Here is a 26036-nt window from a genome sequence, read left to right on the forward strand (position 1 = left end):
CCTATTTATTCAAGCCAATGCATTTGACCCCAATCTTTCAGTGCTTTTCTATGACATCATTTGTTTACATATAAGCTCCCAGACCCTCACATAGTTTGTCCCTCTGCGTTCCCCGTCCCTGTAGTTTCACATTCTGCTCTAAAATAAATAAACCGTTAAAATCCCAGCCATCTTTCATCCAAATGTTTTCCTTGAGTGGATGGGCTTGTTCTGCCGCTGCTGACAGGGAAATACCCCATGCATGAGATGAAGTCATAGTGTGAAATATAGGCGCGCTAAAGGAGGCTAAACAGGCAACATGCTAGGCCGCGCGCACAGGGTTAGCATGGACAGTTAACTTTAGTATACTTCAGACGCTTGTTCAAGTTAGTATGAGTTTTGTCTTGTGGGTTTTAGCTTCCTGTTATCTGCAATATTTTTGTAGACTTACTCCCATTCAAAATATGGAACATTTTGCTTTAAATCGTTAATCGCTATAGCAACAGATCTCATTTTTCATAATTCCGAAACCTCTAGATTGAGAGCATAAAAAAGTAGCATAAAATATAGCTAAAGGTGTCAAATGTAACTTTTACAGCAGCTTGTCTCCACGGACATGTTATTGCATTGCTTGGAATGTTACACACTATCGCATTAAACATATCTATCTTACATTTATTCATTTGCGAGTGTTTTATTGCTGACGAGCTTGAGAGCAGGCTTGCCTCTCCGCAGATCAACTACTAACTTGGCGTGGAGGATTCACCTGCGTGTCTCCATGTTTTAAAGTCATACTAAGGAACATTCCAGACACATATGTGGTTAAAACAAACTTAAAATAATATTATTAAAAGTGTATGGACTCCAGTTTTTCCAGGATCTATTTTTGCATTTTGGAAACTTTAAATAAAAGTAAAAGTTCAAAATTTTAATATGAAAAAAATAATAAAAATTGCAGTATTATTTTGTGTAATATTGTACACAAAACATAAAATATACACATTATACATACACATTATCCTTATTGTTCTAACCATTACAAGTTATTGATTTCCCATCCACTTAGCATCAAATTCCCACATTCCCAAACTTTCCGAACCCTGGTATGAAATGTAAACCAATTCATTTCCCAGCACTTATAAAAGCTTTGAGGGGTCGGACCACACCCACAATTTTCCAGCCGCAAAAAATGTCTAGACCTCCGAGCCACAAGATCAGGTTACATCCATTTAACTGCAGCTAAAACCAGTCTGTAAAAAATACCACTTGGTTTGTAACAATGGGTCTATTGTACTGTGTGAAAAAGACGGGAGCGCTACTGTTGTTTAGGGAGATTTGCATTGGAAATACCTGAATACACTGTTTAAATAGGGTTGGGATGAAAGGGTAACCATAGAAACGACAGATATCAGACTATAATGGGTGGGATACAGGAAGTGGAAAGACCATATAAGGGCGACACCTGGACAATTATAATAACGCACTTGGATTTGCTAAATGGACAAAATATGCTCATTTTAATAGTAAAATTATATCCGTTACAAGTAGTAGTATCATGATTGAGTCAAATGTAGAATAAAAATGACATATTAGACAAATTTTAAAAAGTGAAATTTTGAATACTTGTGTAACGTAAAGGTAAAATTGTTATGAGAAATTGGGGCACTACAATAGAATACTACAACTGGAACTACTACTAGCCTATTTCTACTACTACATATAGTGCCAATACTGCTAATTCTACCACTAACACAACAGTGACACCAACCAAGCTAACTAGAAGCACTGCTCTGTCTGAAGCTCTGTTACAGTTACTACTCATTTGAACTACTGCTACTACTAACCACTACTACGAATACTACAACTGCAACTACTACTAGCCTTGGACTACTACTACATATACTGTCAATACTACTAACACAACAGTGACTCCAACCAAGCTAACTAGAAGCACTGCTCTGTCTGAAGCTCTGTTACACTTACTACTCATTTGAACTACTACTACTGCGAATACTACAACTGCAACTACTACTAGCCTATTACTACTACTACATATAGTGCCAATACTACTAATTCCATTACTAACACAACAGTGACACCAACCAAGCTAACTAGAAGCACTGCTCTGTCTGAAGCTCTGTTACAGTTACTACTCATTTGAACTACTACTACTACTACTAACCACTACTGCGAATACTACAACCGCAACTACTACTAGCCTTGGACTACTACTACATACACTGCCAATGTTACTAATTCTACCTCTAACACAACAGTGACACCAATCATGCTAACTAGAAGCACTGCTCTGTCTGAAGATTTTTTACACTTACTATTCATTTGAACTGGTACTACCCACTACAGTGCTGCAAATACTATAACTGCAACCTCTACTAGCCTATTACTACTACTATATTTACTGTCAATGCTGCTAATTCGACCACTAACACAACAGTGACACCAGCCGAGCTAACTAGAAGCACTGCTCTGTCTGAAGCTGTTACAGTTAGACTTTAATTTGAACTTTGTTTTAACACAATCTGAACATAAAGAATTGATTTAGCTGGAATTACAACAGATGAGCTCATTTGTGCTGTCCCTCTCAAATAACAGTACAGTCACAAGCTAGCTAGCATTAGCCAACAGTCTTTCAGTTAGTCACAGTCACACTTTTACTGAAAATGAAACGCCTAAACAGGAGCTTGTATTTATCACAGGCTCCTGATGTGTCGTTTAAATCTATTTTGTATTTTTTCTTGAATCTTAAACATTATTTGGCAGTGTTTGCTAATGTATGCATCTTGTCACTACGGTAACGGATGAACATTCCACTGCAAAGTATCCAAAAAATTGTGTTACCATAAGAATAATTCTGATCACATAACATTTCTTGTGCAACTTTATTTCAGCTTTTCTACCACTGCTGTCTCTCTACACAAGCTGTTTAAACAAATCTAAGTCGAGCCTGGGTCGTATCCCATTTCTGAAAGTCAACAAACTCACGACATCTGTGTGTGTTTTGTGTATATAGAGATTCAAAATGGCCGACAAATATTCCCGGTGTCACCTTTCATAAAGTACAGAGCCATTGGAAAACATGATGCGCATGTCTTTGTTAAAACTTAATATGGAAGTGCCCTCGGGATTAACTTCCTGCCAATAAGATATTTCCGACTATTATGTGTGAAGTTCCCAAAGGTGTTGACTGACAGAAACACTTGGAGTTATTGTTATAGGATGAATGTATTATCAAATCTTAGTTGGAACAGAGAAAAGTACTTTACGCATTATTCAACTCTTTGTATACGTCTTAACTTTGGTCGATTTCACATTTAAACGGCCCATAACACGCTACTTTCTGATCTGTTATAATGTTTCCTCATAAAAAAAATATACCTGGAGCTGTGTTTTGTTTCATTCACACATGTTTAACACACAAACCCTGCATATTTAAGCATTTTGAGTTCTTCTCTCAACCTGAAAACACTCAGTTCCACCTTGTGATGTCATGAGGTAATACAGGAAGTGCTTCACTACGTTTTAAACTCCACACACCTTCACTAGAATCATTTAGATGGAATTCAGCTCTGAAATTGCACATCTTTACTAAACTAAAGCTAAAATGAGCTGCTAACTTGAAAACTACCACTTCATGACATCACAAGTTGGAACAGAGCATGTAGGAGCCATATGGGTGATTTGGTTGCTATGGCAATGAGTGAGAGGCGGGGTTCACCTGGGCAAAGTTGACGTGCCGGTAGATTCAAAAGCACCGGGTTTCCTGCAATTTGGAGGTAGGGAGATGCCGGGTAGATGTATTTTTAGCTTTGTGAATGAAACAAAACACAAAACCCGGTATGTTTTTGATGAGTTAGCAGCATTATAACAACTTAAAGCTCACAAGAGTCAGTTTTGCGCAATATAAGACCTTTAAAAGAGCACAGAATTTCTATCTGCTGCTGCACTGAGGAGTAAAGAAGTGTAAATAAGGCAAAACACAATAGCTGCTAGTTTAAAATGAGAAATCTGAACACTGAAATGAACTGTTTTTTTTCTGTAACTGTAGGAGAGACACCACCTGCTTGTCTACATCCATAGACGAGATCTGTGGAAAGGCGACACTACTCACGCTAAAGTTATATTTTGCAAGGCATTTCTGAGCACCTGTAGTTGAGCAAATGCCATACTGTGTAACATTACATGCAATAAAATCTCAATGGAGACGCAACTGTCTGTAAGTAACTGTATGTACTGTATGTTTTTAGCAATAGCACCTTTCTATCAAAACACACATGGATAATTATAAAGAACAATACCAAACACAACAGATTTTTGAATTACATTGTATTTATTCTAAAGGGACAAAAACATAGGACTCAATAAATATGGAGACAACAAAGAGATTTCAGAGTGACAGGAACATTTGGGAGAAGACAGAAGATAAAAAGATGTGGGTGTAACCTGCCAAAACATGACGCCAATGACATTTAAACGTCCAAACAGGGAGCGACAACAAAAAGTGCATCAGAATTTGGATTTTTGGACATGTTTTGAATTGCACTGTCAAAAAAGAAACAGACTAGACAGTTTCACCGTTTTGTAACAGTTTGGTTTTATTTTAAAAGGTATTTTATGGCTGCAATCGTAATACTGATAGTGGCTTTTCCGGTGGATTATATACATTGCTATAGTAGGCTAGTGTTGTAAATATGAACGTGAAGTTGATTATAATTCAGACATTTTAATCATTTTCAGAGTAAATAATTAAAATGATTTATTGTCAGTTTTAAAGGTAAATTGTTTATTTTTTATTATGTAACTTTGAAAGAAGCCAGGTTTAATCAAGTCTGACAAAGCCTTCATCACGTCTGACTAAATTACCTGGCTCTAATTATCTAATTTGCATGAACCATATAACAAACAATAATAGAATGTAGTGAAACTGGTGTCACGTAAGCTAGCATCAAACAAGCTTGACCTTATGAAGTCTATTAAAAGGGCTTTATTAACATTGGGAGTTAGCTGTTGTTGCACAAACTGGAAAAACTTTTGGGTTTATGCTAGAATGTAGGGACGTCTGCTCTGATTGGTCATTCAAACTGATGAAAGAACTTTTTTGGTTTTTTTATGGTTATGGTTAAGATTTGTTTAAGTTTAGAAGCAGGATTATGAGGAAAATGTTTTGCGTACATTAACATTTTAGCATAAGTAACTTTAAAAAACAAATTTGTCATCTCAACTTACACCATAAAATAAAACAGAAGCTAACATGTTACCGTGGCAACCAGAGCTAAGCGATCACTTCTATCTTGCACAATCCAAACTTTCGCAACCTAGTTTTTGTCAACTTTCAATTCGGTCTCCAGGATTTCAAAACATTCAAGTTATTCCTTTTTTTGTTTAGCTAGCTAATTCCACATAAATCCACCGGAAAAGGACGCACCTCATGCCTGTCAACTGTTTCAGGCTTCAGTTTAAACAGCGACATTGCAAAATGCGTTTCTAAGCCAAAAAATCATTGGCAGTCTTTTTACAATCAGGAAAACAATGATTCATAACTTTCGAGATCCTTCCTCTTAAAACAAATCTTACGCAACTAAAGCTTTTCAAATCGCCATGGGGACTATTTAAAAAGGTGTAGTCAGCAATTTGATCTATTTTATGTCCAGCGTTGAAATAATAGCTATAATTTGGTTCACACAAGGATATTAGCCCTTCGCTAACAGCCAAGTTGAATTGTATTTTATGTTATTGGCCCTAAATCAAACTTCAGACTGCGAGAAAGCGGTCAGGGGCCAGGGCACATTGCAGTTATCATTTAATTCCTATGGAGAATTAATTAGCATCGTTAGCGGCTAATTTGAAAAAATAGGGCAGAAAATATAGCTAGCTAGTTAGCTTCATGAACTCAAAATCGAAAAGCAATGCTACACTTACACCAATGACTTCACATTATACCGACAACACGCTGCGTTCATGGGGTCTTCAAATGATCTGAATAAAATGTGGGTTTATGGGCTTTTATTTTTATTTATTTTTTTGTTATGTTTTGGTGTATTGGTCTATTGCCAAATGCAGTTGTCTAAAATTGTCCAGTATTTAATGAGTAACCAACCAGTAAAGGGCAATTTATCTCATGACAAAGCTGGTAATTAAAAAGAAAACAAAAATGAAGCTAAAATTGAGCAATGTTTTGTTTTTTAATATAATTTGGTTGAACAAAAATGAGAGTAGAAACTATAGTTAGTAGCCTATCAAATCAAAATCAAAAGTTCCTATTTGAGTTGGTGCAATTATGAAATCCCAAATGCTGTAATTATTTAGATTATACTTATTATTTAGATAATCATCTGCAAAAAACCAAATATCCTGTCTTTGCACTTGCTGTACCTGTAGTTGAAACCCCATTTCATAACCAAACATGTTATGAAATGTATGGGATTTTTCTGCTGTTACCCAAGTTAATATGTCTGGCAGTGACATTTTGTGCATTTTAAACAAAAATCCAGCTGTAAAAAGCCATAAGTAGTCCTGGTTTAGATCCAGGTTAACAACAGCTGTTATGCTTGTTTAGTCCAGGTTTCTCACTTTTACTCACACTGATTCACACTGGAAACTATTTATGTGTGTCTTAAACCTGAATAAATGATTAGACACGGCATCTGATGTAATCACACTAGCAGGCAGAGTTACAATTTGGAAGTACTACTGTCAGAAAACCACATGAACGCAGCGATACAAAGGGCATACAAATACTTCAACAAACTCCACTCAAAAGAAGCGAGTGGGCCATTTTCAAACCACAGTGACAAGTTGTAATACAAGTCTTTAATCCAGCTAGCTCCTCTTCCTATAGGAGCAATCTTTCCACTTACAAAATCCCAACTTTGGCTTTGTTCGGAATCCTTTTTGTTAACAACATCCTCCATGACATCATCGCTAGGATTAGCCCATTTCCTTGACGACAATAGCCCAATCGGAAATGTCGTACTTCCTGAATCTTTTCCATGTCCATTACGCTGGGACATGCGTATTCCAGTAACAATTATTTTATTAAGAAGCTTACTACACCCCAAAAAAGGGTCCAACGATATACAGGAAGAACGCATTCAAAAAAGGGCAACTTCCTGCTTCCATCGTCCAATCAGAAAGAGCCTAACAAGTCACATAACTGAGCAGCTTTTGGCTTTATCCTTGCGGAGGTCTGTCGCCACGGCAGCCAAGTCGGGCCTACTGGGCATGTGCGAAATCCTCTTGGTGGCTCGGGAGGCCTTGCTCCTTTTGTGGTTTTTGTTGTTTTTGTTGATGCAAGCCAAAGTCGCCACGTGGAAAATGTCCCTGACGCTGTTTTCGGATTGTTGGGCGGAGCATTCGATGTAGGGGGCGGAGATCTGCTTGGCCATGTTTGAGCCCTGGAACATAGGAATACACAGGTTTCAATCAGGCACGTTACCATTTCCAATTTGACTGAAAAATGACTTAAAAACTTAACTTTCATTATTTGTATTAACAATGTTTGATTTGATATTTAGAATCTATAGGACCAACTCTAGCTTCAAGTGTGGCTTTCATATTACATATTATCACTGCAGAGGCCGCCATATTGGAATCCGGTTAGTCCAGTTTTCTGCACAAACATCACTATGATTTAGTACAAGAGAAAGGTTGCCAAATTGGAATCAGATTAGCACAATAGGATTGGGAGTGTTCAGTTCAATTAAACAGAGCTTAATCCAAAGCACAATGAAAACAGTTATTTACAAATGATGTCAGGCTTAACAGCTCTGTGTCCGGAGGCTCAGACTGTGTGTTCCCAAACATCAAATGAGACCAATTAAAGGGAAAAACATGAAACTACTTGTTCATAGTAACATATTTTATTAGGACTGAGTGGCTAGGAACTACACCTCACAGCAAGAAGGTTTCAGGTTTGACTCCCAGGCCTTTCTGTGCAGAGTTTGCATGTTTTTCCCTGTGTCTGGGTGGGTTTCCTTCCGGCACTCGATAGGTAAAATCCTAAGGTAGTCCTGACCAAAACTAGCTCAAGATCTGGAGATGGGTTTCGGTAATGTATTGGAGAAGTATGTATTCTGGATCCCAGGCAACTGTGTTAGTATATAATCCAGTGCAATGTCCACAGTTGCATAGTGTACAGTGTGTAGGGTGTGTGGTATTTACCTGGTCATAGGAGACTGGGGTCTGTCTGTGATTGGACAGTTCCACTAGAGTGCTCAGGTCTGTCCTCAGGTCCGACTTACAGCCCACTAAGAGCATCTTTGTGTTGGGACAAAACTCCTGGATCTCCCCCTTCCACTGCACAAAAAAAACAAAAGGAACATTTTAAAGACCCTGTTCACAGTTTCTTTTCCATGTATTTGAGCAAACTTTGTCTTGCCCCAGAACAGATATATTGTATAAGTAGCTCTTGAGGTCAAAATAAGTCCATGGTGTACTACCTGCAAGTCTTTTATCGTCCAAAAATTGAAGTGCATTATTAGCATGCTAGTTGTTGTTAGCATTACCGCTCTGGCTGGCTCTGACATAGGACATTTTAAAGTGAAGTGGATTTTTGTCATTTAAATGGATTGAGCGCACTTGCTATTCAATAAAAAACATATTTTCAACACATATTTAGTACTTTTCTTTGTATCATACTTATATAAAATGTACTACTACTACTACTACTACTACTACTACTACTACAATGCGATTACTACATGAACTACTCCTAACTTGGACAAACAGTTAGTAATTACTACTACTATGTCTGCTACTACTCCTTTCAGTTCCATGTGCTACAACTATTACAACTACTTTTATTATTACTATGGGCTTCAGAATTATTAAAACAAAGTTCCTATAGTGATTAACTATTATAAAACTAAATATTATATCTTTTGAATAACTCAAGTTGAGACCCTTGGATATGTGATATTGACATTAACACTATCCCACTGGTCTTGGTTCCTGTCACCTGAACTTAAAGTCACTTCCCTTCCTGCCTCGTGCTTTGAATGCTGGGAAAAAAACACAAATAATCCAAGCGTTCCTTCCTGTACTACAATACCTCCTCTGTTTCATACGGCATTCCTTTAATCTCGGGGTAATGTGCCTGCAGGCCATGCCTCGGTCAGGAGAATCAAGTTCACCCGTAACCCCACAGGAAGCCAAAATGTAGAGTGACTAAATACGAGGACACACTTAAAGGTGCTACACACGACTTTCTCCCATGTATCTGAGCAAAATTTGTCTTGCCCCCGTACAGATAATTCTATAAGCGGCTCTTGGGGTTAAAATAAGTCTGCTGGGTTCAGTCTGCGTGTTATTATAAAGCGTTTTATAATATGTGATCATCAGGAGGTGCGTGGTTAACATGCTAGCTAAAAACTCATGGCAGTGGATAATCAGGACTCTCCGAATGCATAAAGTAAGTGAGGAATAACTTTGGACTACTGCAAACTGTTTCAAATGAACTAGTTTTGTTTTTCATACGATCATTTAGACCAACTTAAAACTCACTTTTCTTCTCAAGCTACAAATCTACAGGGAGGCAGAGTTAAAGGATTATCTGCATGTTCCACTGTATGACATTTAACGTATCTATCTCCATGGAGACAAGTAGGTGAACCCGTCAGGACAAGCCATCCGCGGAGAGGCGAGCCCACACACTGTCATTTTTCAAGGTAGAGCAACAATAGCACATGTGATGAAATAAATGCTAGATATTATGTTAATGCTATACTGTGGAACATTCCAGGAAAAGCAATAACATCTCCTTGGAGAAGAGTAGGTAGTGGATCTAAATAACAAAACAGGATTCCCAAGACCAAAATCTCATGTTTCCATTTCTGTCTAATCAGAGGTTTACATAGATGTCTTCCTTTTGCTGACAGACTTGTGACTTATTAGCGCGACAGTTAAGTCAATAACCCGGGACCCAAACAGGAAGTGCAGGTGTTGTACAGAAATATGCGGCCCGACAGGTCACATGATACACAACACTAGTTCAGTCCACCACCACAGTCACAGGACCGGCCCATGTGACAAACTGCACGCAATTTAACAGGAATGCTACTGTTATTACTGCTACTACTGCTCCTATACACTATAACTACTAATTGACTTGAACTGCAATGTACTTCTACTACTACAATTACAAAATTAATAATTCTGAACAATTTGGGAAAAATATCTAACTGCAATTTTAAATTTTTCTGCAGTTTTTATACAGGATAAAAGAGGAGATTGTGTTTGCTAATTGTGTCCGTTCAAATGGCTAAAACCAAATTAAACTGCAATATTAAAACTACTGTTCCACTTCCTTCCTAATGTCCACAGCAGTCATCAGACCCCCCTCCATGTGAGTGACTCAAGGCTGTACAATAACCCCATGTGTTACTTCCGGTGGATTTAAACCCACAACCACATGACCGCACTCAAATCTGTCTGAGAACCCTTGAGCAATACTTTTCTTAGGAGCTTTACAGAGGAAGTAGAGGTTCAAACGTCAGCTGTGTAGCTCTAGGACTAAATGTGGAGCAGGACTGTAGGATTAATCGGAATTTGAATGGACGCAATTAGCAAACCGCAAAGAGTGCAATTTGTGAAGTACCAGAAATTTCCTCCACAGGCATATCTCTATCTAAAAACGGCTCACCCTGGAGTTTAGATCTGTACAAACATGTTCTGAAATGTGATTCTTGTATCAGTTTGTCAGTTCATATTTCAGTCTTTTTGTCAGTTCTTCTGGACATGTTTAAAATGTGAACTTTGAACAGAATCTTATTATTAAAACATGCATCATAAAAGCATCTAAGAAGGATCATAATTAGATATTTCTCTCAATTTATGAACTATACTTGTACCTTTTTGAGCACACTGTCCAGAGTCTCGGGTCGGCTGACGTCAAAGCAGATGAGCACAGCGTCTGAGTCTGGGTAGGAGAGAGGCCTTACGTTGTCGTAGTATGGAGAACCTGTAAAACACAAAACAAATACTGATTACATTGATGTTCATGGCATTTTTTCCCATTTATTTTGTAAACAATTGGCATTTAGTCTTCAAACGTTTGATGAAAATGACAAGTCTCAAGCCTGAATAAATGGATTTCAAAGGGTTGCATCAAGTCTAAAACAAGAAATACATCTGTCTTACTAATACAACTGCTGGTACAATTAAAACACAAGTATTACGGTGTCCCTATAAAATGTATATAGTATTAGTACTTAGTGATGGACGATGCCACTGATTTTTGTTTCAATCCACTCCCAAGTTGTTCTATAGGAAGTACTGTGAATCCATCCAATACTGATACCTCTAAATTTTGTATTAACATGCAGTGAAACTCTCCAGTATAAACAAAATGTACTTTTGCTTTTTTTTGCTCCACTCCTGCTTTAACTGATACAACTACTCAATATATGTGCAGGTAAACTAAATATAAATGTATATAATAAAAATATTACAAGTAAAAAAAAAACAACTGTAATTTTGGGGAACATTTTAAGTGTCTATATTCTAACATGAGAATACTGTCCAGGCTAAAGACTAATAATTTCAATCATTTGGTTCTGACCCACATTTTGAGAAGCCCTGCACTGGACACTGCGGGTCAATGTAAACCTAAAATGGTCGCCCCTCTTCCATAGACAGGTGGGGTATTCAGGGGCAGATTTTCCACATTCACTCAGGGCTATTTTGGGATGATCAAACTTAGGATCTGCAGAGGAGACAGAGTACAGAGCACAGTGCAGGCTGTGGCGACGACACTGGCAACAAGGCAACACAAACGAGGGAGAGAAAACTAAAAATGTTTCACTCATACGAGAATGCAAGACATCCTTATTTAAAAAAAAAGAAGCTATTATTAACTTTTAAGACCCCCAAAATAAGTACTACTTAAGTGATGATGGCACTTCCGGGTCCAAACCAGCAACTTCACAGCTAATTTCTAGCTTTGTTTGGAGACAATTACCTGCGTTTAACCACAAAATTAATCAAATACATAAATAATGTAGTCATAATTAATCATAATTAGGATTACCATTGTGGACATTGTAAATATGTTGACTGTTTTCAATCAGCTGATGGGTCCGGAAGTGACATCACACTTAACAGTCCTATTCACCTTACTCTGCCCTGCCCACTTTTGTCTGTAAATGCCGGGAATCCCATTCGTTTCAATAGAGAATTTGAGAAAAGTCTTGCCGCTAAACTCTGATTTAAAGTAGTGTTGGCTTGTGTAAAATGTTCATGTGACCAACACGTCAACACTGCACCGATTCTCTGGAGACTTTAAAACAGCTCTGTGGTCCAGATAGAACTTATTTGCTCAAGATCGGCGACCCCATGCAAAATAATACAACCTGAATGACAATGGCAGCGCCCACGGCAACTTGTGAATAGTGTTACAAATGCATTACTGTTACTACCACATCCATCCTCACTCCTAGTACTCAAATAGAATTACTGGTATTGTTATTTTGTCTCTGGGATAAAAACACAAATATCTGGTTTCATTTTCCTACATTGTTCAAGCTTCGGTTGAACATGAAGTTTTAACCATATTACAGACTCCACAGCCCTAAACAAAACAAACGCCTGGAGATACTGTCCTCAAATCCACACAGTCTGCACATCTTCAGACATCACTTTCTTTACTCTACTCAACCCGTAACCCATGGCAACCGCAGCTAGAAATAACAAATAATGCAACGTCCAGTGAAAATATGTGCTGACTGCAACATGATCCACTTGTTGAAAGGCTTCGTGGGAGAGAGGGGGGAAGAGAAAGATGGAGGGTGGAGGAGAGAGAGACAAAAAAGAAAAATGGGGTGAGGGAGGAGACAGGGAGAGAAGAAAGAGGGTAGGAAAAGATAGGAGGAGAGATAGTAGGGGGAGAGAGGGAGGAAAAGAGAGAGGAGGGAGAAAGGGGGCAAAAAAGGGAAGTAAGAAAGAAGAGAGATCGTATACAAGGGGACGTGAGAGAGAAGAGAAGAGGAGAAAAGAAAGAGGTGAGGGAGGAGGAGAGAGATGAAGGAGGACCGAAAGAGAGAAAGGTGGGGGGATAGAGGAAGGAAAGAGAGAGAGAGAGAGAGAGAGAGAGAGAAAGAGGGGAAGACAGTAGGAGAGATGGGTGAGAGGGAGGAAGGAAGGTGGAGGGGTAGAAAAAGAGGGGGGGGGGGAGGGAAAAGAGGGAAGTCAAGTGAGGAAATGACAACATAAATGGATAACATGTGTGAAAGAGAGGCGGAGACGCCCAGACTCAAACAAAGGTGGAGGAAGTACTACAATACTACTACTACTACAAAAATATTACTCCAAGGTCTTATATTATGCGGTACTCAGCCATTTCAAACTAAATTTTTGACAACACAGCACATATTTCGAGTTTTAAAGATTAAATTTATGTCAATGAACAACTAATGAACATACAGAATATCAGTTTGTACAAGGACTTTACCTCAGTCCCAGAAGCAGAGGAAATAAAGCTACAGACAATTAGCTGCTCCCTTCAAAGTCAACATGCATGAATTGAAAATAATAAATATAAAATATCAAAATAAAAGTGGTGGAAGGAGCATGGACAACAAACAACGGATTAGCACCTGATGACCTCACAGAGTGGCAGTCTTTTGAGCTCTTGAGTGAAAGACAAAGTAAATAAATAAGATTACTCAAACATAAATAAAACAAAACACAACTCCTAGTATGTCCATATGCTGCACTGAACATAACCATCATCATAGCAACTTATTCATGCTCTTGAGATGGAAAATTTGATTTGTTGCCAAGTGATTTAATACTTATTTTGATAGCATATTTTCCATTTGCCATGCTGTTCTTGAACTCTGTATTGCAAAATTGGAAATTCCCCATTGTGGGACAAATAAAGGTTCTCTTATCTTATTATATGGCCCTTTAAATTGACAGGAGGTGATAAAAAGGCTGCGAGTGATTCTGGCTCATATGACCGTCGCGGTTGTGACCACACACGAATGAGAAGGAGATGGGGAAAGAGAGATGGAGGGAGAGAGAGGCAGAGAGAGAGAGGGGAAAAAGAGTGGGAGGAATTTGGGGAATGTTGTTTTTGGTTGAGTTAACTGTTCCCTTGGGAGGTCTGGCTTTAAACCCTACAGGACCTGTCACATGGACAAACAATCTGAGTGCTATTTACACAATGCACACTTAGCCCAGACACTATCTTTAAAACAATAACAACTACAGCTAACAACTAACAGACGCTAACAAGGCTGGTTCAGCCCTGGTTTAGTCCAGGTATAGGCCTGGTTTAGTCCTGGCTTAGTCCTGGTTTAGTCCTAGTTCAGTCCTGGTTTAGTCCTACTATAGTCCTGCTTTAGTAGCGTAGATTAGTCCTGGTTTAGCCCTGGTTTAATCCTGCTTCGGTTCATCCCTGTTTTTTCTCAAGGCCAGAAGAGCAAAGCTAAGAGACGCTAACAAGGCTAGCACTGGACATGGGTAATTAGCATTGCACGGAGGATAACAGTGAAGTATGCTAGTAGTTCCACACAGTTTCACATGGGCTACGTTTCACAATAAAGATCTTTCTAGCTTTTTTGAGCCCAATCCAAACATTTAATGCTTATCAGATGGGAACGCTACACAGCCATTTGAAAAGATGGTTTTGTGCAACACTTTTGCAAATATAAACAGAGGTCTCAAATCAACTAGAATGGGAAACATATGAATTTAAGATGTAATGTTGACATAAACGTTAGTACATACAAGGTGTTACAGACAGCAATCATTAACCTATTAGAGTTGTCAAAATCTGATACTAATCGAGTATCGAGTCTGCTCCTTAGTAATGAAAATCAATTTTGACACAGAGCAATACGTCAACTTGACCAAAACTCTCCACCAAGTTGTCACCATCTTCCTGATATAAACCAGCAGGAACCAAGGCTCACCTAAAAGAATATAAGCCTGATTTTTGACCCCATCTTGCAATCAATCTATGTCCCATCCAGCAAGCTTTGTGGAGACAAGGTGAAGCAGTTACATTTACAAGGAACTGATTGAACACAATATTAAGTAATATGATAAAAAAAAACAAAGACTAAACCATGTCTAAACTGGGCCAGGACTAAACTAAACTAAACCAGGACTAATCCAGGACTAAATCAGGACCATGGACCTTCCTCCCTCTCTCTTCCATCTGTCTGTCTCTAGCCTCCCATCATCATCCCTCCCTCTCTCCTCCATCCCCTTTCTCTGTCTCCCTCCTCTCTGTCTCTTTCTCTCTCTCTCTCTGAAAAGATGACCTCGACAGGAGGCTGACTCATTCTAAAGTTGATACAGCAAAATCCACTTATCTGAAAACTTAACTGAAGTACTATGAGATTGGGCATTTTTGATCAGATAAAATACAATTCCCTTGTCATGGTTTAATTCTGGTTTAGTTTAATGCTAGTTTAGTCCTTGTTTAACAGCACTTTAGCACTGGGTCAGAATGTGTTTGACCCTGAGTTTTATTTCTTACTCACTTTCCTGATAAAGTCCAGGTTTGGTTAAACTTGGATAAGTCCAGCTTTAATTCTGGTTTAGTCTTGGTTCTGTTGTAGTCTTAGTGTTGGTTTAGCGTTAGTTCTGGTTTAGTACCTGTACAGGTTTAGTTCAGTTCTAGTTCTTCTTGATCTTGGGTCAATCCTAGTTTAGGTTTGGTTAATCTTGGTTTCGGCTATCTTTAGTTCTACTTTAGTACTGGTTAAACCGTAGTCCATTCAGTTCTATTTGGTCTAGTCCTAGTTAGTCTTGGTTTAATTCTAGTGTAGTCTTGGTCTAGTCCCAGTTTAGTCTTGGTCTGGGTCTAGTCCCAGTTTAGTCTTGTTCAAGTCCTTGTTCAGCATTGGTCTAGTCCTGGTTCGGTCTAGGTCAAGTCCTGGTTCAGTCTTGGTCTAATCCTGGCTCAGTCTTGATGTAGTCCTGGTTTGGTCTGGGTCTAGTCCTGGTACAGTCTTGGCATAGTCCTGGTTTGGTTTGGGTCTAGTCCTGGTACAGTCTTGGTGTAGTCCTGGTACAGTCTTGGTGTAGTCCTGGTACAGTCTTGGTGTAGTCCTGGTTTGGTCTGGGTCTAGTCCTGGTTTGGTCTGGGTCTAGTCCTGGTTTGGTCTTGGTCTGCTCCTGGTTTAGGTGGTTTGATCCCTGTTCTATCTATATATAAATGATATTTCAGTGTTTTATCTGTATTGAGTTTCTGCTCTGTCAAATGGGGATATTCAGATCTGGTCAAATGCTTCCCACAGAACTGAAGTCAGTATCAGATTTTTGCTTAGTCTTTCATTACGCGACCGCTCTAACCTTTTCATTTTCAACATCTGGCTCAAAACACAGCGACCTAACTCTACAAATATGCAACAGTCGGCCTTGAAAAACCATTCAAATCACGTTTCCCATTCCCAGAAGTCCAAAAACCCCCAAATATGTTAACAATCATGCTAAACCTTAGGCAATACTGGGAATGCAATATTACAGGTATGTAGCAGGTCTATGAGGTAGTCCCACCGCTGCATACTTCACATTGTGCAGGTTAAGACCAGAGAACATGTGGTATTTATTGTACTGGCATAGGAAAACCCACGGGAAGGATAGTGATGATGTGTAATATTGTATAGGCCAAAATGTAATATAGAAGAAATAGGTAGAAACTGTGCTAAATCAGAACTGAGCCGGGTTTAATGGGATTTGATTGGATTCAAACAGACATAAACAAGTCTACTCTAGGATTAAACCAGGACTAAACCAGGACTAGACCAGGACTAGACCAGAACTGAACCAGAACTGAACCAGGGCTAAATCAGGACCAAACAAGGACTAGACCAGGATTAAACAGAGACTATACCCGGACTAAACTAAGACTAGACCAGGACCAGAACTAGACCTGTGCTAGACCCAAACTAGACTAGAACTAGACCAGGATTAAGCAAGGACTAAACTAAGGCTAGACCAGGACCAGAACTAGACCTGTGCTAGATCCAAACTAGACCAGAACTAGACCAGGATTAAGCAAGGACTAAACTAAGGCTAGACCAGGACTGAACTCGAACTACACTATTTTAGACTGGGCCTAGACCAGAGTAAAACCAGAACTAAACCAGGACAAAACGTACCTCGGACTAGAGCTAAACAAGATTATTCTAGACTGAAATAAGACAAGTGCTTAAACCGTGACTAAACGAAGACTAAACCAGGACTTTTCAAGATGAGACCAGAAAACAGGACTAAACTTAAACCAAACTAAACCAGGACTATTCAGGCTAGTGTTAAAACCTGGACTAAACCAGAACTGAACTAAACCAGAACTAAACCAGGCTTTTAAAATATTTTTCAAGTTTATGCTCCATCTTCTCAATGCATTTCCCATTGACTCCTTTATACTGGCTAATATTTCCTTCTTTGGACAGCAGCCAAACCCATTCCACTAATAGCAAGGTTATATATCATAAAAACTAATTTAATTTACATGTAGGCCAAGGACAACGCAGGCATCATGTACGATTAAATAGAAGCAGTATTTTAATAATGTCCTTAGTGTATAATATTACTACTATTACTTTAACTGTTAGAAGTACTGCTACATTTAACTGACATATTTATTTCACTGAACTGGCTGATAATGACATTAACGCCGTCATAACTCATCCAAGCTTTTCTGTAGTGTGTGAAAATAAAAGGATGTTTTTGAGGGTTTTTTTCATTTTGGTTGTGTTTATCGCATTGAAAAACATGATTCTCATTTACAAACATGACCTGGCCTCCTGCCTGTCTCCATGGAGATGTTGTTCCTTAGCTATAATATTCCACAGTATGGCATAAAATGTAACTATCTCCATCGAGAAGTATGATTTCTATCTTTGTGGTGATGTGCCAACTCCAGAAAGTCACAAACTGTACATTTAAGCATGTGAATAAATGTTTTTCTTTAAAAAATAAATGTTTTTTCCCAATTATGAGTCCAGTGTAAACACATGTGCGCAATTGTACTTTTTCCACTCTTGTTCATAATAGCATTTGACCACAATTTCAACATTCCCAAATCCACAGCCCTGTAGTTCTTGTGTAACCCCTCTTGTTCTTTTATGACATCAATTCCAGGAAGTGTCTCAGTTTTCCGGCATTCCGCTGTCCTCCCCATCCCAACATTACAGCACTGCTTTCCATCCATATCAGCAAATTCCTCGCATCATTCCATTTCCCCAAGTGGAAAGTAGTCCTGCTCAAACTTTTGATACAACCCAAGTTTACACCTGGTTTAGACCTGGTTTAGACCTGGTTTAGACCTGGTTTAGACCTGCTTTAGACCTGCTTTAGACCTGCTTTAGACCTGCTTTAGACCTGCTTTAGACCTGCTTTAGACCTGGTTTATATCAGCTGAGGAAAAGAATAGTCCTGGCTCAGGTGTGGTTCAGGTTTAATCTTCGTTCATTCAAAACTGGGACAATATCTGGAACTAAACCTAGACTAGACCAGGATTTGAACAGGACCAAACCAAGTCTGCATGAGGGCTAATCTGGGCTCAGCTCTACCATATCTTGGTTTAGTTGGTTGTCTTCATTTTATCTTGTTTAGTCTTATAGACCTTGTTCAGACCTGGTTTACTCCTGATTATAGCATGTCTTTATATATTAAAAAAAAACACATGATTCTGTATCAGTTTCAGTTCAGTTCATATTTCAGTTCTCTCAAATATTAATGCCCTACAGGTGTTTAAAATGTGAACTTTGAACAAATTCTTATCACAATCAAAATACTTGTCATCCAATTCATCAACTAAGCAACTAAAGAACTCCAGCCCTACTTGGTATGGCTTGGAACTTATTTAGTCCGGCTTTAGACCTGGTTAGACCTGGTTTAGACCTGGTTAAGAGCTAGTTTTAGCTATATTGTCCACTCCAGTCAAAGAGGTTTTCCCTTCAGAGAGCTGAGAGTCCAGGCCTGTCTCTACAATGGACTCCTTTGTGTTTGAGGAAGTGAGAAACCTCCAGTCTGTGGAATGTCAGACATGCAACTCCCAAAGAGCCAAAGAAATGTGATCCCATAGAAACAAAGAGGGACGAGGGGAGGAGGGAGGGAGAGAGGGAGGGAGGAGAGAGGAGACAGAAAGGGAGAAAGAGAGGAGAGAGACAGGAGAGAGGGAGGGGGAGAGGGAGAAAGAGAAGAGAGAGGGAGAAGAGAGGGAGGGAAAGAGAGAGAAGGGAGCGGAAGAGAGAGAGAGGAGAGGATGGAGGAAAGACTTGGAGAATAGGGGGAAAAAGAGGAGGAGAGGAAAATTGCAGTAGAGAGAGAGAGAGAGGGGACAGCAGGAGAGAGAGGAGGGAGGGAGAGAGGAGGAGAGATTAGAAAAAAAAGGGGAAGACAGAATTGGAGGAAAAGAGCGAAGGAAGGAGGAAAGAGAGAAGAGAGGAAAGATGAAGAGAAGAAAGGGAAGAGGAGGGGAGGAGAGAATGAGAGGAGAAATAAGAGAAAAGAGACAGGTGATGGAGAGCGGGAGAGAGAGAGGGGACAGGAGAAAGAAGAGGAGAGGGGGAAGAGAGAGGGAGAGAGATATAGAGGAGAAGAGGGAAGAGAGAGGAAAGGAAAGAGGGAGCAGAGAGACCAAATTGTGTTGATCTTGTTGGTTTTGGTCCTATGTCCTGGCTTAGTCCTGTCTTGGTCCTATAGTTTAGCCCTGCTTGTCTCTATGAAGATACCATTTCTAACCAAGAAATTTCCACAGTATGGCATTAACCTATATTTCTAGCATGTATTCAATTACATTTACTTCTAGTCTCCATGGAGATATGTTTAATGCTAAAATAATAATGAGCAATAACCTCTCCATGGAGATGACTGTCAATCAGAAAAGTTCCACAGTGCACTTTTAAAATAACAACTGCACAGCTGCCTCTATAGTTCTTCACTGTATCTCATTATCTTCTTGTCAAAGTAGGTCACAACAATTCAACATGTAGCATTGTACAAATCAAAAACAAAACACGCATTTTCCCTTAAGAGATTTCATATGGTCTCCACGGCGACGGCGGGCTGAGGGCTGCAGATATGAGAGGATCTAAGTGCTTTCCCTGATAAGATTAAGTCACAGCTTTTATTTGTTATTGCTTCAAGATATTGTTCTGCAGAGTACTAACTGCTGGAGCCAAAAGCAAACTGCAGTTCTCAACCATTTAACGGAGATTCAAAGCATAGATGATCAGTTAAAGGTACAGCATGTAACTCTCCTGACTGTCTCCGTGGATATGTTATTGCATTGCCTGGGTAGAATGTTCCACAGTATGACATTAAACTTATCAATTTTGCATTTTAGTCGATTACGGGTGTTGGCATTGCTGTGAAATGCCTCGGGAAAACCGTGCATATTTACTGTGAGCTGGGTCGCCTTTCCACAGATCTGAAAAGTAACCCATCTGCTTGTCTCCATGGAGGAAAAGTATATTTAATGCCGTGTTATAGAACATTCTAGAGCAAACAATAACATCTCTGTGGCGACAACCAAGTGGCAGATCTTTCCTTGAAGAGTTACACAGTGCAGCTTTATGTTATGTCAGCTCAGAATGGGTTAAATTGCCTGGTCAGCAGTCGCTCTGTGGGAAAAGCCTTTATTGGTTTACATAGGATTCTGGTTATTCAGTTTGTCTACTGTGGTCACACTGCAAAGAGAGTGGCCCAGTCTATTACAAAATTCTCTTGGTTAAAACTAGAGCTGAACAATTTGGGAAAAAATATCTTATCATCCCAAATTAGCCTTTGATAATTGTGTTCATTCAAGTTAACATTAAATTGAGATTAATCTTGCAGCTCTATATAAAACAAATACATTTTCTTACCCCGGCCCTCAACCACCTATTGAAAACAAGACCTAGGCCTTATCAGAAGTAGACTAAGGTTTAAATCTTTTTGTATGACAGAAGCTGTTTATCCCAAAGCTGTGACAACAACCTTCAAACAGCAAACATTCAGCTGAAGCCAGTGTTTCTAATTACACTAATCACAAGACTTCAGGACAAGGACGGACGTGCTTGGATCATTTAAATGAAAAATATTTTTGCAAAAATCTACTTTTTTAGAGTTGTTTACCACATAATAATCTTTGTACTTCTCATTTACCCACTCAAAGTTGTATTTAGTTTAGGTTTGTCAAAAGTAATCAGATACTAATCGATACCAAAACTAGCATCAAGATTAGGTACTCATTTCAGCAGGTATCGATACTAAAAAATTCACAGGTCAGAAATGAACCTTTCCTGAACAGCTTTAGAATGATTTGGAGCTGTATCAGAACAAGTACAAGAATAATACACATAGACTAGTAACACCCATGGACCACTATGGAACTTATCGGGACCACTGAGTGATTACACAGCCACATGGATTTTACAGGAAAGTACTATTATTTAACATTGAAAATCACATTATGCTGTCTAAAGAAAGTTTTTATTATCATTGTGGTATCAGAATACTGAGTTTGAAGTTGGTATTGATTATCAAGTCTGTTCCTATTGGAGTTTGAAATGTTAGTATCGTGACAACACTACACTACAGAGCAGACACAAGCACAGTGAGGGTTTAGTTATCGAGGTGCAGTCATGGTATCCTGCCTATTACATCATTGAGTGATGGGAGGACATTGTAAGTGGTTCCTTTGAGGAGGTGGTTCAAAGCTGGAGCCTGGGGGGTAAAACACACAAAACAGGGGGTCTAAACTGATAATGACCCCCTGTGGGAGGGTCATGATTACTTACTAGTACCATAGTTACTTAGGTACACTAGGCCTGTCTTGATAACAAATTCTGAAGTGAGATATATTGCTGAAGTTGACCCTCCAAAAAATATAGTTCTATCTGTCATATATTGAACGATAAGTCAATAGTATCGTGACAGGCCAAGGTACACTCTTTGAAATCTGAACAGTTTTTTGTTTTTTTTTCATTTATACTTTAATTTGAGTATCAATCAAGAACTAGAACTATTCTGTGTATAGCCTCACTTTACCTTATATTACTGAAGATTTTGTATATTTCTAGATTGGTCTGAAAAATACTAAAAAAACATTAAATAATTTGAAATCCTTCATCAGTCTGATAACATTAGTATTAAAATATATGTCCAAATTGTTATTCGAGTACTCTTGTATTTTCTTGTAGTATAAATATTTTGTCTACTCATCTCATATCTCCAAGCATGACCAGCCCGCTCTTCAGTCCATTAGGTTTAAGTGTAGTATAGGTACACGTCCTGGGGAGAGAGGGAGGGGAGGGGGGTCTTTGTCTTGTAGGGTCAAATCCCCCTCCCCCTCTCCCCCCCCTCTCTCCCTCTCTCACCTCTAGAGATAAAGAAATCAATGAGTTTAGCCCATAGGTACACAGCTAGCTACCAGTTCATCACTTGGGAGAGAGTGCAGGTAGTAGCTCGGAGGGTTTTCATTTCAAGACCAACTGTGAATCCTCCATATAGTTTTTTTTTTTATATTAGTTTATGAAGCAAAAAGACCAAGAAGGAACAGCTCTAGGCAGGCAGACAGGAGAACTGGTAATAAAGCAAAACTTGAGCACTTGTTTGGATTTCTTCGATAAAACAGAGGTGAGGGCAGTGGAAATTGGAAAAGGTCTGGTGCGAGGTTGAGCAATATTAAGGAACAGAGCATTTCACCACTGCATATTTTGAAATCTGTACAGAAAAATGTACCGGTACCTTCAATATACAGGTTTGAGAATGCAGACAATATCATCCTCTCAAATTGTTATTTAACACTGAAAATTAAAGGTGTACCATGCAAATCTTCTGGTGGAGGGTCTGCCACCTGCGCGTCTCCATGGAAATGTTATTGTTTTGCCTGGAATGTTCCACAGTATGGTATTAAACTTCATGGGAAAAATCTAAAACTAGCACTAGTAGTTGTTCATTGAATAAGTCAGGTCTAAGTAAGGTAAGTAAAGTAAGTAGTTGTCATAACTGTTAACAAAGCCTTTGAAGTAAATGTTCACAAAATCCCTGATCTACTAACGCTCTCACTATTTACCTCGTCTTATCACGTCTTCAATTTGCACTGGTTGCTATTGGAAACAGACAATCACATAATAACTGTAGCTGTAACAAACTAGGACTAAATCAAAGAACTCGCTTCGTCGCATCTGACAACAACACTATTATTTTACAAGTTTACTTTCTAAAAAGTACAACTCACACAATCTTGTAAACATATTGTGCAACTGGCTTTGTTCGTAGAAAAACTGGAATCTGCCCAATGCAGAACAAGCAGAAAACATCTGTCTGCTTACACAAGCACAAGTCCAACCATTCAACTACTCTTTTGGTACTATGAACTGGTGACGTCACTGGAGAGAGGGAGAGAGGGGGAGGTATAGACAAATGGGGGATTAGAGGAAAAGGGCAAGGGAACAAAGGTAGAATGGGGGAGAGAAAGAAAGAAGAAAGAGGAGATAAACAGAGAAAGAGAAAGGGAGAGAGAGAGAGTGGGGGGCAGAGAGAAGGTAGCCAAGGAATCCCAAGCAAAGTAAGACAGAGAGAGGAGGGGGGAAAGAGGGAAGAGATACAGAAGTAGAGAAGAAGAGAGAGGGTCAAAGAAAGGGAGAGAGAGAGAAGAAAGAAGGACGGTAGAGAGGGAGAAGAGTGGCAGATATGATATATATATATATATATATATATACACACATACAAGAGAGAGAGAAGAGAAAGGAAATAGAGAAGGATGACAGAAAAATATATATGAGGGAGAGGAATAAATACAGAAAGATATAAAAAGAAGAGAGGAAGCAGGGAGGGAGAGAGAGAGGGAGAAAAGAGACAGAGGTGGGGAGTTGAGTGAAGGCAGCTAAGGAATCCCAAACCACAACAGCTGAACACTGGATACCCCCCAACCATATGCCCCCTCCTCCTCCCTCTCCTCCTCCTCCTCCCTCTCTCTCTCGTGCCTGTCTGCGGGGCTATTCACCGTGGGGACACTGACGGATGGAAGGTGAGGAGAGGAGGCTGTTTACAGACACTGCAAAACGACCTAGCTGAGACTCAACACGGCTAACAAGCTTTTAAGAGCGCCAAGACACGTGTTACACGACTTTTTTTAATGGCGAAATTCCCCCCGATCCAAAACGTGTTCCCCATATGGAAGTAATTTTGACTTTCCCTTTCAACCAAATATGCAGTGCAGTACGGTACTTTTTCCATGTAGGCAGAACTAGAAAAAATGGGTAATGCTATAATAACTACACTTAATAAAACATGAAAAAACTCCACTCTGGTCTCTGAAAGTTGGGTAAAGTGCTTATAAACTCATCATGGTGAATCATAAGGATATTTTTAATGCATAAGCTAAATGAGGAATAACTTTGGACCACTGCAAACTGTTTAAAATTAACTAGTTCTGTTTTTCATGTTTTTAAGACTGGAATCATCCAGAACAGAAGCTTAAGTAGTTACTAAGCCTGAATCATGCTTAATTAGTGATTTGTTTATTATGAATTAAGTCTTTGTTCATGCTTTATAAGGTGTAGTTATTATAAAGTGGTACCAAAATATGACTTGAATTCTTATGTTTGGGAATATTGTTTTAAATATATGTACATACACATTTAAAACTACTTCAGCTGACCAAAGTAAACAATATAAAGCTAATTATTCACTATTTTTAAGCTCATTTAGTTGCAAAACCAGGACATCCAATGACATTTAGCCCTCACTATCTTCACAAACGGGTCAAGCAAACAGAATTTCAGCAAGAGATATGTCCGGACATGACCCAATACAGACCCGTGACCCGGGACAGGAAGAGGAGTAGGGTCAAAGGCAAAAAGTAAATATAAAATGTTGTAATCTGTTACCTGATGTATCCCATAGGCTGAGCTCAATCCTCTGCGTGTCGATTTCAAAACTAGCAGTGTAGTTTTCAAATACCGTGGGGACATAACTCTACAAAAAACAACAATAAGACAATATGTAAGTGAAAAACATATTGAAATTTAATCTAACTTGACAATTTTATGCATTAGGTTTGTATCAGAGTTGGAAATTCACTATTGCAGCCAACATGTACATTTATGATCTAGTACGTTTACATTCCATAGTTATTACTAGACAGCCTATTGAAAAGCATGCAAGTATATGTCAAACACTACACCCGAGCTATTTAGTCCTATACCATTGATAACTATATGGACAGTGGACTCATTTCAAAGTTAATACATAAATTACATTACGCATAAATTGTTAAGAGATAATTTATGGTAAAAATACATATCACAGTTATTACTAGTATATGTAAAAAACTACACCCTAACGACTTCTGATGACTATAGGGTAGGTAGGGGCAATAGTAGATTATAGCAGACTCAATTTAAAGTTAATACACAAATGGCATTACTTCAAAACTGTTACAAAGTGAACAAAATTACTACTTTTTCCTTAATTAGTCACTTAAACCTGCACTACAGAATTGATAAATGATATTACACACTACTAGACTACTTATTTGCGCAGAAAAATGTCAAGATTTGCTTTTGATTGCAAAGTATATTAAAAAATTAAGCATACAATGTGCAAAATATTCTTTACAACACAATATTACCCAACATTTTAAACTGTGGGTGGACTTAGATGCTCAGTAACAGTAAAGCATTTAAAACAAGACATCTATCAACACTTATTTTTGATTGTAACAGTTTTTTGAACACAATAAGCTAAAGAGGAGCTAAAAATCATGAGAAAAAGATGGATTTTGTGAATATAGGCTGCGTGGTACCTCGGGGAAGCAGTCCTTGGCGAACACGTGAAGCAGCGCTGTCTTCCCGCACTGGCTATCTCCCACCACCACGATTTTACATTTTACACTTTGGCTCGGATCCATGCTGGATTTGAGTGAGAATTTCTGACAGGACCGTCTCTCCTTCATTGATTTCCAAAAGTTCGTGAAGTAAAACCAAAATATACAACTCCAAAGATGTTCAAATACGTGGAGAAATCGTGCCTGTCGCGGTTTCCAGCTGCTATCCGCCCGTTGGTGAGCTCCTCTCCCCGGTGTCGCCGCC

General features: G+C 38.9%; 1 protein-coding gene across 1 annotated transcript; it reads right to left on the minus strand.

Moving 5' to 3' along the window:
• Window positions 1-4308: 4308 nt before the first annotated feature.
• Window positions 4309-26036, minus strand: rnd3a (Rho family GTPase 3a). Its single transcript, XM_033979372.2, has 5 exons — window positions 25751-26036; window positions 24834-24921; window positions 10845-10954; window positions 8158-8292; window positions 4309-7391 (listed from the first exon to the last, which is right to left on the minus strand). The coding sequence occupies exons 1-5, from the start codon at window positions 25898-25900 to the stop codon at window positions 7143-7145; spliced, it is 732 nt and encodes a 243-aa protein (XP_033835263.1). The 5' UTR covers window positions 25901-26036; the 3' UTR covers window positions 4309-7142.

Source organism: Periophthalmus magnuspinnatus, chromosome 2 (assembly GCF_009829125.3).
Source record: "Periophthalmus magnuspinnatus isolate fPerMag1 chromosome 2, fPerMag1.2.pri, whole genome shotgun sequence".
NCBI lineage: Eukaryota > Metazoa > Chordata > Actinopteri > Gobiiformes > Gobiidae > Periophthalmus > Periophthalmus magnuspinnatus.